Genomic DNA, 11,652 nt, shown 5'->3' on the forward strand with positions numbered 1-11,652 from the left:
TCTCCGCTGGTGAGGTGGAAGTAGAGCCCTGTGTAGCTCCCAGTGTAATCAGAGAATCCAGACAAAGGCTTGATACGAACACCGTAACCGTAGCCTTCGGGGCTGTAGAAGCGAGGACTGTCGATTACAGTGTTGTTGTCAGCTGTTTCCAAGATCCTGGAGAAGTTGTGAATCGTCCACACGGCATTAGGGCAGCGTGTCTCAGTCAGGCTAATGTCGTCAATGTAGATGCCTCCAGAAGACTTGGACGGGTCACCACGCACGGCTTGGAAGGCATAGCGGTATTTAACTCCTACTTCCATTGGGACATGGCCAATCTTCCATGTGTGCTCTGAATCTGCTGTAATGATATAGTTGGGAAAGATAAAGGAATACTGTGATGGTTTTTACTGTTTACTCTTCAAGGCCCGTTGTGTCAAACGCTAAAAACAGTATAAGACTACTAGCTTCAGTTTATACCAGTCATGAAAGACCAAACTGGCCCAACACGCCCTAGTGGAGTCCTCCTCTTCCACAGCCGGTATCAAGCCTTTCAGCAACATCTTCTAACTGCTGTGGTCTGCTGCATCAAAACTAAAATACTGCATGTTTGAAATTTGGTCCAGCATGGAAAATAAATCTACATTGACTTTCTGTGGCTCTCAAGTACTTTAGACTTGGCAGCTTCAGCTGATGTCTGGTTAGGACATCCCTGCTGTAGACTGTAAACCACCACCAGCGGTACGTGTATCACAGACTGAGACTGATGGTCTAAAGATGTTGTTGATTTTGAAAGCCTATTGTACGCTTTATCTGCCTGAGTCTGACAGCTGGCAGACAGATTGTTTTAGCTTAAGTCAGAATCCTATTGGGCTGGACCGTTGGTGTTCAACTGAAAATGATATCCATCCATCCATCCATCCATCCATCCATCTTCTCCCCCCTACTGGGAGGTAGAGGTAGCAGCCTGAGGAGAGGCCTGGACTTCCCTTTGGGGAAGCTCCTCTGGGGAATCTCTATTTGCTTCTGCTTCCTGTGACATTAGCTTTTGTAACAGAGGTGAAAAGGAGACACTTTGTTACATAAGATAAACAACAAGTGGCTCCGTAACTAACAGGAAGTCTATCTCTATTTACTGTTCAAACCCGTTCATCACCTTTTTTACATCATCAAACTTATGGAGGACATTTAAAACTTGCATTATCTGAATGTTATTCTCAGCTGACAGAACACCTGCAGAAATACTCTGAGGCACGCTGCTTCAATGCTAATTAGGCTAGCTTCTGTTAGCTGAAGAGTCATTGCAAAGCTCTGTTTAACTGCTGTGTACCGTTAAAAGTGTGTATTTTCCTCATTCTTCGGACCGTGCCGGTGCCATCGTCCATCTTGACCCAGATGACCAGCTTGTCTTTGGGACTTCCAGTCATCTTATAGAAGAACTGTAAACACTGAAACTTCCTTTTAGGGTAAAGGGTTCGAGACTCCAGCAAAGCAGACTCCTCTGGCTTCCCGGTCATAGTGTTGAAGTACATGAAGTACCCGGCATCTAGAGCATCAACAAAACATGGCAGCCCATGGACTTCATGCTTTACATTCTTTATTTGTACCATCAACATCTATTAAAACTACTAAACATGTCCACCTTCTTGTCTCAAAGCGAGGCTAACTTATGTTTCAGGTGCTGCCATGTTGTAGTTTAGCAGCACCCGGGTGGAAAAGCATTCCGCTGGAGTTTCTGACAATTAGAATTGTGCTCACATTTTCTAAGTTAAACACATTTCTTATAACAACGGTAGTTTCTGCTTCAGCCCTCTCCCCCTCTCCTTGCTTCAGCCCTCTCCCCCTCCCCCTGCTTCAGCCCTCTCCCCCTCCCCCTGCTTCAGCTCTCTCCCCCTATCCTTGCTTCAGCCCTCTCCCCCCTCCCCCTGCTTCAGCCCTCTCCCCCCTCCCCCTGCTTCAGCTCTCTCCCCCTCCCCCTGCTTCAGCTCTCTCCCCCTTCCCCTGCTTCAGCCCTCTCCCCCTCTCCTTGCTTCAGCCCTCTCCCCCCTCCCCCTGCTTCAGCCCTCTCCCCCCTCCCCCTGCTTCAGCTCTCTCCCCCTCCCCCTGCTTCAGCCCTCTCCCCCCTCCCCCTGCTTCAGCTCTCTCCCCCTCCCCCTGCTTTAGCTCTCTCCCCCTCTCCTTGCTTCAGCTCTCTCCCCTTCCCCTGCTTCAGCTCTCTCCCCTTCCCCTGCTTCAGCCCTCTCCCCCTCTCCTTGCTTCAGCCCTCTCCCCCTCCCCCTGCTTTAGCCCTCTCCCCCCTCCCCCTGCTTCAGCCCTCTCCCCCTCCCCCTGCTTCAGCCCTCTCCCCCCTCCCCCTGCTTCAGCTCTCTCCCCCCTCCCCCTGCTTCAGCCCTCTCCCCCCTCCCCCTGCTTCAGCTCTCTCCCCCTCTCCTTGCTTCAGCCCTCTCCCCCCTCCCCCTGCTTCAGCCCTCTCCCCCCTCCCCCTGCTTCAGCCCCCTCCCCCTGCACTGATGCGCCTGCAGCCTCTCAGAGTTCCTGCTGCTCTAAACATTAAAATAATTATTTCATTTTCTGTTCCTCACTTCTGATTACCTTCAATGGTGTCTGTTTGTTGCAACCAGCAGGTACAAAAACTAACTAATTTTTATTTGACTATTTTTCTGTCCTGTCTGTTTATTATCTTCCTGCATCTCCTCTCAATCGTAAAGAAAAACTGCTACCTGGGTTCATATATATTCACCTCATGAGTTACCTTTGAACTGCAGTTCTAAAAGATCTACCGACCGCTAAAACAGCGGAGTGCTTGCCGGTCACACCGGTGAGGTGAAATCACCGGAGGACGAAACAGGTGATGCGCCCCGCTCATTTCTTTCTTCTGGATCACCCCCCTCCCCCACCCCCCGTACGCATGGTCTGAACCAATTTTAATTTGCTATTGAGATCATTGTATTTGAACTCTGACCTCTGCACCTCCCCAGAAGTGTGTGATCCTCTGCTTCGATGCTGCTCTTGGTGCGGACCCAGTCAGCATCATCAGTAGAAGACTGAATCATCCCACAGATGCTTGCGTATTCAAAGGAACACTGGTCCAGAAGGGTTAGAGGGCCAGCTGCAGTTTAACAAGGGGATAAAATAAAGAATAAGCCTACTTTTTTAAGAAAAATGACTAAATGACTTTACTTCAATAACAGACACGCACAACAGTTGTACATGCGGTTGAGCCTGAGGGTGTCCGTCTTGCTAAGGTCCAGGTACTGGCCGATGATGTTGTAGAACTCTGGGATTTTCGTGGTGATGGTAGGGACGGATTCATTCTTATTGAAGGAGAAGGGCCGGTAATGCACGACGGACTCGTAGTCGTACGCCGTGTTTTGATCCGTGATGAAGTCATCATTGTATTTGTTGAAGTTGTGTTCAAGACCTCCCGGGGATTTTAGAATCAGATTTTCATTCAAAAGGTTAAAACATTAAAAAAAAATTTATATTGACCAAACTCTACCTGGTGTGACCTGGTCCAGCCAGATGTCCACGTAGTCGTCTCTGTCTGTGCGGGACTGCTCGTGGTAGAACCCCAGAGCGTGAAGGAGCTCGTGCTCGATCACGGCCTTGTGGTCACAGCCTGGTCCTAAAGACAAAATCTGACCTTTCTGCTGGTCGCCAACACTGGAGAAGCACCTGACAGCCGAATATGCAGAATTAAGAGAGACACACTGCTTGTGTCGGCGGGGGGTTAGACCCTGTAAATGAGCTGATCAGTGGAACGCTTTAGAAACGTGTCGGTTAAATAAAACAACACTTTGGTGGGATACGGCGTAGGTGACGAAGTGGTAGGGATGATTTCCCATTCGCCCCGGTCATTTATTTCTGTAGCCTGCTGGCACTGTGATGGGGGTGTTTGAACCAGACGGACATGTGAATATTGCACTGGTGTGGATGTAGTTCCATTTGGGATTTCATGTTTGCTTTGTATCCAGAGCAGGTTGTGAGGGGAGGCCCCGCCCAGTACCACCTCCCTGGATCATCCTATGATTGGCTGCTTCATTTGGACAAACCAAAGGAAGTGGGATTTGTTTCTTTGGTCTTGGTGTGAAAACGTTTCCTGTATTGTAGAGTAGTGTAAGGTCTTGTCTTTTGTGTATGTGTACACTTACTGTAGGTACATTTATGTGGATGTTTATTTCCTTTTGGGTTTAACGTTGGAGCGCTGACGACTGGGGCTGATTGTTTCCAGGTGTGATTTTCTGGGGTGTTTAAAGGAAGCCAGGTGGAGGCTTGGGAAGGTTTTTTATTTTTTATGTTTTGATCTGTAAAAGGAAAGCAATGAAATGAACGCTTGAGAAGCATCTCTCTTCAGAGAGCATCTTCTTAACTAGCACCTTGTCTGCACCTGTCCCCCCTCTCTACTGTCCACTCCTTGTTCCCTTCTCTCCATGACTGATGTCAATTTTTTGTTGTTACTATTGTTGTTAGCCTCAAGGGCAAAATGCAGATTATCACTTGTAAGTCGCTTTGGACAAAAGCGTCTGCTAAATACATAAACATAAACATTTTGGCTCCCGAGGAAAAATGTCGCTGTGCTGCAGTTTGCCTCTACTTCTTTCACCTTGAAGACCTTCTGGCTGCTCTACATTCCCACAGCGTACTATTAGGTTTAGGTATGCATCTGCTAGCCTTTCATTTGTTGATATTACATTCGTCTAAGAGGACCGGGACCTTCCGCAGCAGCTGCTGTTTACAGATCATTAAAGGTGGTAAACCCAAGTGACAGACAGACATACCCTCCTCTCTTTTCAAACTTGATGAAGGTCTCCTCTCCCTCATAAGGCTTGAAGTCGACACAAGACTTGAGACGATACATTTCAAACGCCTGGTGGACGCAGCCTTTAGCATTCAGATCTGAACAGAAAGAATAGGTGCGGTTTGCCTGCGTCAAGCTCTCACCCACATCTCTTCAACACATCTGCTGTGGTGTTTAGTATGAATGAATGAATGAATGAATGAATGAATGAATGCTTGTGAGTAGTTTTCCGAAAGAGGATTACAAGTCTTAGTTGTTAATATTGATTATTTTCAAATATCTGCTGCCTTTGTTTACATCCTTCCTCCTCATTCTCCTGCAGACCCCCACCCACCCCCCGTGTCCTTTGGGTAACACAATCAGAACTTTTCTCACGGTCCATAAAATATGTCAACTGGATAATAAACTCTCACAATGCAATTGCCACCTGTCCAAAGGTAAAGGTCTGGTCAACTGTTTGCCCTGCTGGTTACCCTGGAGCACTGAGGTCTGAATACTGGACTAGGTTCCTTACAGCTATCTCAGTTCCCTACCAGAGCCTTAGGTTGGGTTCATGTCTTGGTTCACCTTTATTATACAAGTACATCTGAGTAGGTAGACTTCAGGGTGAATTTCTACACCAGAACTCTGTTTTGGACCTGGTTCCTTTAAGCATGTGGGTAAGGACTGAGCCCAGAGAACAACCTGGTTCCTGAAGAAAGGTCCCACAAACGACCGGAAGGTTCATCATTTTGTTATTTTGCAAAATATCAGGATTATTCCAGACAGGTGTGCGTCTGCATGGTACTAGTGAAGACTCTGTCACTTTTAGATACTCCCACCATGCTGTCAGAGAGGTGCTGATACTAATACTTTTGAAGCCTTCATGTTTTCTTATGCTTGAGCTAATAAATGGTAAGTCTGAAAGCTCTATCGTATTGCAAAGTGTCTGTTCTATATCTAACCAGGAGCAAACTCTCGCTTAACTTCAAAATAAAGGTAACAACGGAATATCAGTCCCAAAACTCAAGACTTTGAGGGCTTTCCTACAGATGTAGTTTAGTTTGGTTAGATCTGCTAACTTGGGAGAGACAATCATTCCCAGGTATGTGATATTCCCTGACTCCAATTGTGTATTAAGCAAATTGACAAAAGAGAAATTAATTGGTAGAACTGTGGATTTTAACCAGTTTATAGAGTAATCTGAAACTCTTGAAAAACAGTTTATCAGTTCTACTGAATGGGAGAGAAAGGATTGAGAATTCTGGAGAAAGAGTAAAACATCATCTGCATAAAGACTGATCTTATGTTCTATTTTCTTACACTTTATCCCTTTAATACCTGTTGTTTGCCTAATTGCTGCTGCTAGTGGTTTGATAAAGATAGCGAACAGTGAGGGGGAGAGTGGGCATCTCTGCCTGGTCCCCCTCTGAAGACAGAAGCTAGCTGATATTTGGTCGTTCGTCCTGACACGTGCTGTTGGTGAACTGTATAATGTTTGTAGCCAGTTTATGAAGAAGTTCCCAAAACCATATTTATGTAAAGTTGCAAATAACAACTTCCAGTTAACTCTATCAAAAGCCTTTTCTGCATCTAGAGATAATATACTAGTTTCTATGTTTCAACTGTAAGAGAAATCTATCAAATTAAGTAATCTACATGAGTTTGTGGATGCAGACAATCTTTGTTTTAAAATCTTTGATCTTGTCCTGGAAGGTTCCCAGCTGTCTTATCGATCAGAAACTTTTGGTAACTTACATATTAATGGTATTTTTATTGGTTATTAGCCTTTTCTTTAGAGTGTTTTGTTAGTTTGACCACTCCTTTCTCCTGTGCTATTGTTAAATCAGTGCCTGTCATGTGAACACCAACAACGTAAGAATGGTAATTCTGTGTTTTTATACACCAATAAAAACTCACCCAAATCATCCCCAAGTATGTAAGGAATTGGGAATTTCCATCTGTATCTTTTGTTGATCAGGGCATTCCTTCTTTTCTGTGGCATAAAAATAAAGTTTGAGAGTCCCTCATAAAAGGTGTGATAATAAACTTTGTTCCAGTGAAACCCAAACAACCCTAATCACGTTGGATCAAAAGCTGCAGCTAAAACCAATAAAACCTTTATTACATTCATACAAAATACTGTAATTACTCTGTTCCAACTTACAGGAACCAGGATGTCTCCTTCAACCAGGTCTTCATCTGAACCTGCAGCACAGGAATGTTGTTTTACTCAGCCACGCAGCTTTGTGATAACGTAAAACATTCATTCTTACCCATGTTTGTTAAAGGGTTCTCATCTTCACCACTCTCATACACCTCTGCAACATAAAGTGTAACATGTCTTAATAACTATTGTCATTCTGTTCCATTTGGCTTTTTGAGGACGTTTCCCACATACCGTGGACCTCGTAGGACTGTGGTATCTGCACAAAGCAAGACAAGTGTCAGTGGTAATTCTCATTAATGCATCATTTACAACCTTTTTAGAAAATGTTTTATTACTTACGATGTAGGACGAAGTTAGAACCATGAGCACAAACAGTAGGAGCACTCTCTCCATGATCACATTAGCGTGGAGGCGAAGGAGCTTCAGTCGAGCTGGATCAGATTTATGAAGCCCTTCAATGCCCACAGAAGGACTTTGACTCGTAACTGTTACTGATTGTTCAGCGTGTCCATGTTCATCCGGGTGCACTAACACGCACCTGCTGTTCATCAGCAGATCTGAAACGTCTGTCAGTGTCCCTAACTAGAGAGAGAGAGAACACAAGATGAGGAGTCAAGGGCGCACCTGAAATAAAACAGTGGAAGCGTTCTCATTCGTCCATGGTGGTAAAGAAACACTAATGTAGGCTACGTTGTCTCTGTAGAGCCGGTTTTGGGCTGAAAGTCCTCGGCTCATTTCGGTTCCAGTCTTTGGGTCTAGTTGGGATCTACTGTGCTGGGGGGGGGGGGGGGGGGGGGGGACTCGGAGGAGCCGAGAGCTGAACAGTCAAAGAGAGAATATAATATTGTTTTGCGCTGTCTTTTCCGATCTAACGCAAACATTTAATTGAACCCAAAAGGGTTTTAGACAGGAAATGATTTTCATATCAAACCATTATCAGCCCGCCTGTTGGCTAATCCCGCCGGAATGAGCAGGTGCTCTGTCAGAAGTCCTGTTGTCCGACAGGTGCGCCTCTGACCGTTGTGTGCAGTTTGTTGGTTCACAGATGTGCAGTCGCGCGTGACGCAATTAATACACCGATAAGTATTTAAAAAACATGAAGGTTAGCCCAGTCACTACCAACAACAAGAGAGAGGAGGACACACACTCTGTTGCCGTCTGTGGTGCTGAAAGAAGACGCATCACCTGCGTTATTGGATAATAAAACAACTGGTTATTATTGTTTGAAATAAATATCAGTGAGTGACCTTAACGATTTGGGGGCTTTTAAGAGGATTCATTCCTTTCAGGAAAGCCGATCTCTGGAACACACCCCTCGATATTTACAAGTCGTGGCCACACATTAAGTGGGAATGCATTAGTTAATTACTTGTTCCCACGCATTAAGGCTCTCCTGGCCACGCATTAATAACTCGGGGGAACGTGTTAAGAATCTAGAGGCCACAAAATCTTTTTTTTTCCACTCGTGGCATTCTTTCTACCATAGAAATCAAATATTCTTCAGAAAGTTCTTCCCATGTCTGCTGCAGAAGTTCCCTTAAATGCACCACTTGTAGGTTGCTTTGCCTTCACTCTTCTGTCTAGTTCATCCCAAACCAGCTCCACGGGGTTGATGTCTGGAGACTGTGCTGGCCACTCCATGTTTACAAGCTCACCATCTTGTTCTTTTTCAGTTCTGGCATAGCTTGGACTTATGTTTTGGGTCATTATCTTGCTGTAGGTTGAACCCCTGACCAACTAGGCACATACCAGAGGGTACAGCATGGCGCTGGAGAATGCTGTGGTAGCTATTTGGTTCAGGTGCCTCTCATTCTGTACAAGTCACCGACCCTGGATGCAGCAAAACAGCCCCAGACCATCACACTTCTCCTCTATGTTCCACAGTTGATGCCACACCCTGTGGAACCATCCTTTCACCTACTCAGTGGCGTACAAAGATCCTGCGTGGTGAACCGCAGATTTCAAATTTGGATTCATCAGTCCATAATAGCGTCCTCCAGCCTTCGGTAGTCCAATGGTGGTGTTTCATGGCTCCGGCAAGCCTCTTTCTCTTATCCTGACGTCTTAGCAGCGGCTTTCCTGCTGCAACTCGTCCTGTCACACCTGCAGCTCCAAGTCTCCTCTTCACAGTTGAAACTGAGACTTGCTTACTACGACCACTATTAAGCTGTGCTTGAAGCTGTTGTCCTGTGTGGGTCACACAGTGGAAATTTGTGTTTGTCTTTTAGGGTTTTTATTGGCATGCTGTGATTTTTATTAGCATGGGCTTGGTGTTAATTTTTTTGTATTGCCTGTTTTTAATTTATTGCATGTCGTTTTAATAAGTGTTTTTGTTTGGAGTTGGACAGCGGCGGTGACGAGGATCGCAGTGATGTCAGCCGGGCCTTGTACCTGATGCCCCAGGAATCTACCAGGATCGACTTAGGGTGGTTCGAACGCCGCAGGGGAACGGCGCGGATGGGACTGGACCTGCTCCTGGTGCTGTGGAACATCATTTTCCTCCTTTTAGGGGACTTCTAGTGCTTGTAGAGAAGTTTTTGGGGGACTTTTTCATCTTTAATAGAAAAGAGACTGTTTGTGCCATTTTATATGTTCTCACCCGTAGGGAATAAAAGTGAAAATCCTCTGGTTTATATTCTGGTCCCTGGGTTCTGATTCCGCTGCTCTCTCTTGGTTAAAGGCGACCTTGAGTCGGCTGTGTCAGATTTACGGCCCGACATGAGCCACCTATCACACAAGCTGCTAACTCTTGTCCTCTGATGCAGTTGTGGCTTTGGGTCGGAGTTTTCCCCAGTTTCTGAGTTTCGTTTGATGGTGAAGGAAACTGTTCTCACTGACAGCTTCACTTTCTTTGCAATTTCTCTGCAGGAAAGACCTACACTTAAGTGTTATGATGGTCTGTCTCTCCTCTATTGTTAACTGCCTTTTTCTCTCCATTTTTGTAGCAACACACTATTATCTGCAGTACAATACTGTTCAACTGATGCTCACGAGGGTATGGTACCACAGTATGTTCCAGTGGTGCCTTTATGCAGACAGAGGGGGCTGTAAGTAATCCAGAACAGTTAGCGCACTGCTGAGAATTAGTAGCAGGGTTAGGGTTAGGGGGACATCGCCTCTCCTCCATTCATTTTCGACCAGACATGCGCGACAAAGCGATAATCGCGGGTCTCCTTCCTACCAAGCGAAATGCGAAAAACGTGCGTGTGAAATTTTGCGCTCGTGCACGTGTCGTGTACAGACGACCCAGCGGCGCGATCCCAGAAAGTTGAAATATTTTCAGCTTTTCATCGCGGTCGCTCGGACGAGGACCAATCATTGGAGGTTTCATTCACTGACCAATGGGCGGACAGGATGCTCCGTACATCTCCGAGCAAACATGGAGAAGTTGGTACTTGCTGTGACGGATTTCCCAGAACTGTACAATATTTCTACCAAAGGATGTAGAATATTTATAGTAAAATCAGAAGTAAGATTTCACATAACTCTAGCAGCACCTTGTGAAACATCATATCTACCACTTTATTAACTCTGAACCGCTTAAATAACCTTAATTCCCTCCAACCTGACACAGCCAATCAAAACAACATGGAACAGAACGCGTAGACGGCTTTGCCGCTGGCCGCTGCCGCGGTCGCCACCCGTTTGTCGAGCCCATTAAATAGCATGAAATAACTGAAAAAATGAGGGTGTTGTAAAACTTTTGACTGGTAGTGTATATATAGGTCGGTACCGGCCAAAGGTTTGGACACACCTTCTCATTCAACGTGTTTTCTTCATTTTCATGCCCATGAACGTAGAACGTCACTGAAGACATCAAAACTATAAAAGAATACATGTGGAGTTATATTTTTTCATTGAGGCCCAAAACTCCTGGCGGCCCCCTGTTATCCTCAGTTAGTGAACTCTGAAATGTTCTAACGCTGTTGGGTGTCTGATGGTCTGTGAAATTTCTCCCTGTGAGGCTGATGGCTCATCTGGTGAGGTGGTCAAGCCGTTGAGGTGATGGACTGGTAATCCACTGTGCTCTGGTCGTGTGGGTTCAGATCTCATCCTTGTTGGATGATGACTAACTTTATTGTTCCTGGAGGTTTAGGTGGCTTCATAGCTGATTCCTGGCCCTCCTAGGTGCATTTATTGGGTAGAAATATTTTGCTATTGCTAAAGATGGTCTACGTTTCTAGGCTACCTGATTCTAGGAATGAGTAGAATATTTGAAAACTCAGTAAATTCAAAAATGTAAAAATAATTCACCAACACACTAGTCTCTAAAACTTATACGGAGGGTGTACGTTTGTAGAGAAGACCAGAAATAGTTTTAGAAATTAAAATATTCTTGTGTTTCACTTTGCCACAGAGACCCAAAGTCTGGATCCGGACCCCACTGAGGGTCACAGAACCCTGCCGTCAGGGTCTTGAGATGCTCGATGTTAATCTAACAGAATATTTTCTTTCTGATTGATATTCAAGCTTAAAATAAAACCTGTAGATAAAAGTGTGACATGATTTGTGGTTTCAGTACTTCTTCGTTTATGTGTGTACATTAACACTGTCGACTCCCTCAGTAGCTGACATGAATTAGTTCAGTTAGCTCAGCTGGAAATGTCTAACAGTTGCTGCAAAAAGGCACGATCAATAGAACCCAGATACCTTGATTCAGCCTGGGAAAAGATGCAGATGCTGCTCGAAGCTTTTGTAGAAAGCTGTTCAGGAAAAAGCACTCAGG

At 45.3% G+C, this 11,652-nt stretch overlaps 1 protein-coding gene across 2 annotated transcripts in view; it reads right to left on the reverse strand.

Moving 5' to 3' along the window:
* Positions 1–7,490, reverse strand: part of mep1a.1 (meprin A, alpha (PABA peptide hydrolase), tandem duplicate 1) — a 10,395-nt gene extending 2,905 nt beyond the window's left edge. Inside the window, exons 1-11 of one of the 2 annotated variants that reach the window (XM_015948328.2) lie at positions 7,266–7,490; positions 7,158–7,182; positions 7,033–7,077; positions 6,924–6,964; positions 6,677–6,752; positions 4,758–4,875; positions 3,479–3,654; positions 3,179–3,400; positions 2,942–3,088; positions 1,310–1,525; positions 1–337 (exon numbers count right to left, since the gene is read on the reverse strand). The exon at positions 1–337 is cut by the window's left edge and continues 125 nt beyond it. In XM_015948328.2, the coding sequence (XP_015803814.2) occupies positions 1–337; positions 1,310–1,525; positions 2,942–3,088; positions 3,179–3,400; positions 3,479–3,654; positions 4,758–4,875; positions 6,677–6,752; positions 6,924–6,964; positions 7,033–7,077; positions 7,158–7,182; positions 7,266–7,475 (1,613 nt within the window). In that variant the 5' untranslated portion in view covers positions 7,476–7,490. Of the gene's footprint in view, positions 341–1,309; positions 1,526–2,941; positions 3,089–3,178; positions 3,401–3,478; positions 3,655–4,757; positions 4,876–6,676; positions 6,753–6,923; positions 6,965–7,032; positions 7,078–7,157; positions 7,183–7,265 lie in introns of both variants that reach the window. The other variant, XM_015948327.2, reaches the window with a different exon arrangement.
* Between the last annotated feature and the right edge of the window lie 4,162 nt (positions 7,491–11,652).

Source organism: Nothobranchius furzeri, chromosome 2 (assembly GCF_043380555.1).
Source record: "Nothobranchius furzeri strain GRZ-AD chromosome 2, NfurGRZ-RIMD1, whole genome shotgun sequence".
Lineage (NCBI taxonomy): Eukaryota > Metazoa > Chordata > Actinopteri > Cyprinodontiformes > Nothobranchiidae > Nothobranchius > Nothobranchius furzeri.